General features: G+C 39.5%; 1 protein-coding gene across 1 annotated transcript; it reads left to right on the top strand.

Annotated features, from left to right (window-relative positions):
- Positions 1-3,620: 3,620 nt before the first annotated feature.
- On the top strand, positions 3,621-6,570 carry FANCD2OS (FANCD2 opposite strand). Its single transcript, XM_042475258.1, has one exon. It carries the CDS (start codon positions 3,662-3,664, stop codon positions 4,190-4,192), a length of 531 nt encoding a protein of 176 aa, XP_042331192.1. The 5' UTR covers positions 3,621-3,661; the 3' UTR covers positions 4,193-6,570.
- Positions 6,571-6,584: the final 14 nt, after the last annotated feature.

Here is a 6,584-nt window from a genome sequence, read left to right as displayed (position 1 = left end):
TGTAATGAGCCTTTCTTGCTTTGACTTACTCACTGAAAATCTGCCCTGGGGCAACAGGGAATAGTACAAAATGATGTGGGATGGAGTGGAATAAGCTGTGCTTGGGTGAGAGGATCAGCAGAAATTGGAGACTAAAACTTTCATGTGATCCTTTCACGTGTAAACATCTTTCTCATTGCTGCCCACAATGTTTAAGGTGATGCAAAGAACTATGTATGTTCTAGAAAGAAATAAAACACTTTAAAGTTGTGGTGCATGCACGCGTGTGGGCAGTGTATATATACAATATACAGTTTAAGCCAGGGGTAGGCAACCTTTTTGAGCCGGGGGCTGGGTTGCTGTCCCTCAGACAACTGGGGGGTCGAACTCAAAATGGCACCTGGAGCGGCGCGGAAGCTGCAGCGGGGGTGGCAATCAGCAGCAGGACCGGGCTGGGGCCGGTCCCAAGGCCTCGCCGGGCTGGATCCAGCCTGCGGGTCATAGGTTGCCGACCCCTGGTTTAAGCACTAGGTGGCATTAAACAATTGTATCTGGAGGGAATTAAGTATTTTAGGGAAAGGTATGTGGATAATATAATCATTATTATTATTATTTCACTAGGTGGCAATGCTTTTGATTCAATTTTGGTGGAATCGTGTGTTCCTGCTATCTCTTCTCATTGGAATAAGGTTCTTGTCTTGTTTATTAACTGTCTTGTCCTCTAATACAGCAAATGTACACAACATGTCTTAACAAATATTAGGCCAAATAGTTTTTATAGAAGGCAGAACCTAAATAAAGTGACTTGTGGAAATATTTTCAAATTACTGTTATGGCCTTATTTTCCTAAGTACAGTACACTCTTACCCCGGGATACGAATGCGCCGCGTTACGAAATTTCCGGGTTACGAAAAAAAAATAAAATAAAAAATAATTCCGGGTTACGAAGGTTTTTTCGGCTTGCGAAAAAAGTTTTGGTGCTTTTCGGCGCCATTTTGCACGAAATCGCGGCTTTTCCCCATTAGCGCCTATGGTAATTCGGCTTGCGAAAGACTTCCGGGTTACGAAAATGGCGCCGGAACGAATTAATTTTGTAACCCGGGGGACGAGTGTATATATTAATAGCATTAAGTATTGCTGTAAAATAAAATAAAAAATTAAGGTGCATTAATTACTCTGCATGGTCATTTGTCTTCACTGGACAATGCTGAGGGTTACATTTTGATGTATCAGTAGGAAATAAACCAGCCCATTGCCTTTACCCACTGTTCATGTCAGAAGCAAATGGCAAAGTATTATTCAAACTGCCTGAAGAATCCCCCATCCACCCTCTTTTTTGTTTTTTATATTCCTAAATTATTGTCATTATCATCTCTAAATGTGTATCTGGTTTTGCATTTTCCTTCAACAATACACACACACACACACACACACACACACACACTATATATATATATATTGCATTGATTTGATTAGGTCTTCTGAATCAAATATAAAATTTATAATTGTGCAATCTGTTCATTAAGTACTTCTTTAATTAATAATAATGTGCCAATCTATTCATTAAGTACTTCTTTAACCAATAATGGTGATGTCTTTCCAGTGATTTTCCAAGTAATTATAAAATAATTGCCATTCTTTTTGTATGCACCCTCTGTTCTCTCTTTCATCCAACATGTGATTTTATCTAGCTCTGCCATTACATATAGTTTAATTAGCCATTGTGCTATTGTTGGTGTTCCCTCTTTTTTCCGCATCTTAGCATATATTATCCTTGCACAAGTTAGCATGTAAAAAACCAATTTCCCATACTGCTTTTCTATTTCTTTCTCAATTATTCCCAATAGAAAAACCTCCGGTGCAAAGGCTACATCTATTTTAAGTTCTTTTGTTATTAGGTTATGAATTTCCATCCATTTTTTTTAACTTTGGGGCACATCCAACATAGGTGGTAATACTAATAGTTGTGACATAAACAACTAGCAGAATTGGAAATTATACCTTTAAATTACAGTATCATAAACATATCAATATCTCAGTGCACTTACATATACATAGTTTTTCATGTGGCTGAAGTGAAAATTTGGTAAAAAGTGAAGTTTTTGAAGAAAATGTTTAAAGAATTTTTTTAATTAATCTTTTTTAAAAAATTAAAATTTAATTTTTAAAAAACTCGGGACCTCTCCCTTTCTTCTCCCACTGAGCTTCACCACACTCATGCCATTTTTTCAGCATTTCAGTGGGACACAGGCGGATGCCACAGTCCATTTCTGCCCCAAAGAAGACGTCTGAGGAGCAGTGGTGTCACCTCATGTGGTCAGCACTCCGTGTACCCTTTTAGCGATGCCACTGTCTTTCAGACTACATAGTTATAGCATCATGTTTCCTCTTTAACTGACAAGGTGAAATCTTGTAGAATTGTGGCTGGTAAGGCACTGAATCTTTTCGGCTGAGAATTCTGAATATCCCCAAAATGCAAAACACACAATTCCATAAGCTGATGCAATGGAAGTTAAAGTGGAATCATAGTGTTATAACAGTATAGTGTGAAAAGACTGGGGGTGCTAGCTGGTATTAGCCATTAAGCCCAAAGATCAAATGGCTTTCTCTGAGATGAGCCTGCCCTGCCAAGTCTTTTGGCTTAGCCTCAAAAGCCCTGACCTCTCTTCCGGCAGGCCTTTCCAGACTAGACCACCTCCATTTACCTGCCTTCCCCCGCCCCACACACACACTTTTTCTCCTCTTTTCTCCGTCCTCATTTCCATCCTATCTGGACCCCGCTATAAACTTTCTACAAATCTCCTACCTAGTTTAACTGTTATTTTATACTATTGTTTAATGTCCTTCTGGTTTAATCTCCTTTTAGTATTATTAAGTTTTTATACTGGGGGGAGAGATGTGGATTTTTTAAGAATTTTTAACTGCATCTTGTTTTATTGTTGTAATCTGCTTGGATTCCGAGTGATTAAGTGGAATATTAATAATAATAATAATAATTATTATTATTATTATTATTATTATTAATTGAGATCAGGAACAATCACAAACTAGCCTGCTAAGTGGTGGCGCCACAATTTATGCAAGCAAGATTTTAAAGAGTCCTCTTGCTAGTGCTTTGGCAAGGCTTCTTTTTTATCTTCATTACTGTATTGCTTTTTTACATGGCTAGTTCCTTTCATAATGTAAGCCACTTTGATTATTGCAATCAGAAAGGTGGGATACTAATGACAATAAAATAAAGTAGAATTGTAGAATCAAATCAAAGTAAAACCATAGTGGTATAAATATGTAGTGGGAAAGGTCCTCAGCTCAGGGGCTGCTTCCAGAGTCTAAAGAGATGGGGTGTATTCAGGATGCAGGAGGAAAGTCATCAGACATGGCCTCCTGCCCTTTTCCACCAACCGAATTCCTCTGTTACATAAAAGGTCTCCCACAAGAGCCCTTTCATTGATAGGAAGCCGTATCTGGATCCAAAGCCATGCTGGGATGAGGAAGAAGGCCACTGTGTTCTTTCCTTACAATCTATTCTGTGAGGGGAGGAGGAGCTTTTGGAATGCTGGCTTACTCTGTGTGTTCCAAAGTGAACGCATGTTCATAATGGGTTGCCAAGGGCGCCAGGCAAAGCAAAGATGTAACAGGAGCCTGGAGAGAGCAGGGTGGAAGTGGTGGGGCAGTGCTGACCATGGCCAGTGGGTACCAGCTTTGGGCACCCTGGTCCCCACTGGATGAGTCCCTGCAGTGGCTGCGGGGTGCCGTGCCCAGACCCACCAGCACTAAACACCCTTTCCGAGGTGGGCACAGTCCAGCAACTACTACTGACCTGGAGGAGCAGCTGTGTTTTCAGGGGCTCAATCTGGTGCTGGAGCCCAGTTTGAAGACCGGAGCCAGGCAACTGCCAGCCCCTGGGGTAGCTGGAGAGACCAAGGGGTGCAGTGGGCCTATACACAAGCCCCAGGCTGTGAGACTTACAGGACTCGACTCTGTCTTTGGGCACCTTGTGACGGCACAGCCTCCCCACTGGACAGGCTCACTGAGGGTTTCAGAGCGCTCAGCTTTTTGTCAAGTCATAAGCCCCCAGCAGCGCAGGCCCCATGGATTCAGGGAACCACAAGTGCGCATGGCGATGGCCATGTGCCGCCAAATGCTGCGTGCCATTCTCCTGCTTTATGCCACATATAAGAAGTGTGCCTTTGCTCTCCAACATTCCCGCTAAAAATCAAACTCGGACCCTTTCCAGACAAAGAAGTAACACCATGTCTGTGACATCATTTCACTGGATCCATCAATATATGTCTTACATGTCAGTCTACTTCCTGGAATAATCGACTCTTCTTCACCATTGACAAGCTAAATGTCATCTATGAAGATAAACCATTTCCTTATTAGCATCCAAAGAATGCCATGTCACTTAGATTATTTGCAGAAAGAAGAAATCTATCAGGTTTTTGACCTTAAACAAGAGCTTGCACGTGAGTATTTACAGATGCTGAGTACCCATACCCTTGCATTATCTGATTCACAAATGGAAGAAATAGAATAATACAGACAATTAAAAGAAAGCCTTTATGACTACATGGACCAACTGAAATGAATTTACACACATCTTTATTGAAAGACAGTCTTCAAAGCCAAAGACACTTGCACATCAATAAAAACATAATTTCCCCCCAAAAGCTGCCCACCTATTCTTTTGAACATGAACAGATGGGACCTATATTAAGAGTGGCCATATTCTAAAATTGTTGAAGGACATGTATTTACAAAAGCAAAGGGAGAGTACATTTTGGACACTCAAGCTGGATTCTGACCCTAAGGGATGAGGCTGAAGAAAAATGTAAATTAAGCCAATAATTCCTTAAACCAACAATGAATAAAAGATTACCACAAAATTCATCCAACATGCAGGTTTGTAGACTGCAAAATGGCAGAAGTTGAATGAACTATTATTTATTTCTAATGCATGAAATGTAAGGCTTTCCTGGTCAAATCTCTGTATATGACTCCAAGGTTAAAACACTGAATACAAGAAATTTTCTTTCTTCTGAATCGATTTACCATGTCTGCATTAAAAAAAAGAATCATTATTTGTTTACTGAAATGGATTAACTCTTCAGTGATGAGATTATATGAAGTCCAGATTCAAAGAAATTAATACCAGCTTTCTTACAGAAAAAAACTGAAAAGACAAGACTTCAAGTCAGGCAATTCTCCAATTTTTCTGTTGTCAGATAACTATCAAGAAGATGAGAAATGCAAGGTTGAAAGTCACACATTCCCGAGACATCTCTGTAGTTTTCTGATAAGCATCAACAGTTTGAAGACAAAAGATCTGAAGCCACAGTCTCAAATTTTGTATAGTTTCTGGTCATTATCAAAAAGCTTGGAAATGCAATATTTAAAGCCATGCGGCCTGCAGATCCATTACTCAACAGTTTTGATGATCACAAAGAGAGATCTGAGCACTGAAGTCTAAACCAGATGACATAACTCTAACATCACAGATCTGTAGTATTTGCCTTAAAAATTCCAAATGAGTTATTTTTTGAGGGGGGAGAGCTTTAACACTACAAGTGTTTAAAAATGGATCTACAGAAATACAATTACATGACAACTCAAAAGAGAGTGGAAAATACTGCTGATTAATTAACGTCTACCTTTGCCTACTTTTGTTCTAAAAATCCACTTGCCAACTTTACAACGGACAGATGTGGGCACGGCTGGGATCATCCTCAGTCATCCTTCAACACCGTGATGGCAATTGTACAGCCTTCCAAAAGTTGTTGAATAGCAACTCCCAGCAGTCTAATAATATGTAAGGCCATTCAATTCCTACTCTGCTTTAACACCATTGTAAACATGAGTGTATAACATACTCTATTGATTCAATGGTACTAAAGACTTATTGAGTCTATGTCTATCTCTGTACTAACTAATTATGAATATATTCTACCAAATGCTATCCATTTCTCTGTTAATGAATGAAGAGTGGGATCTCAGTTATGTTTTTTTAAAGACAGATGGCTGAAATACCTGTAGTAAGAAGCAGAAATGTAAATGCATTTCTTTGTTTCTTCCCTGGCTTTACTTTAAAAAAGATTTTCACTCCCAATATGCTACACAGAGATCTCTCTTTTTGCCAATACACAGCATGAACCCAACAAATCTCTGAAGGAAATGAACAGTATTTCTTCCGCTTCAGCTGAAAAGAACAAGATTCTGGAAGATGTATATGTGAGTTTATAAAAGACAGCTGTGGAGAAGAAGATTTCTATTCTACAGTATATCAAAATTCTCTCTCAGTTATATTTCTGTTCAGTGATGTGGAACTTTCCAGGTCACCGATGATACCTAAAAGGACTACCTTTTAATAAAGCTGAAACCCATCTATCCAAAGTTGAAGACCACCAGTCAGATTAATGCGAATGACTCTTTAATCGCTAAACAACACGGTATCAGGGCTTATGAATTAGTTTTGTGGAATGTTATTGCACTGCAGTTCCCATCTGCCTTAGCTTGACAAAGCCTATGGTGACAGACAGGATTTGTAGTCCATCAACATTTGGAGGGCTGCATGTTTCTCAACTCTGAAAAAACAGCAACTTGTT

The sequence above is a fragment of the Sceloporus undulatus genome, chromosome 6, assembly GCF_019175285.1.
Source record: "Sceloporus undulatus isolate JIND9_A2432 ecotype Alabama chromosome 6, SceUnd_v1.1, whole genome shotgun sequence".
Lineage (NCBI taxonomy): Eukaryota > Metazoa > Chordata > Lepidosauria > Squamata > Phrynosomatidae > Sceloporus > Sceloporus undulatus.
Note: the sequence above shows the minus strand (reverse complement) of the source record. Positions and strands in the feature narration are given on the sequence as shown.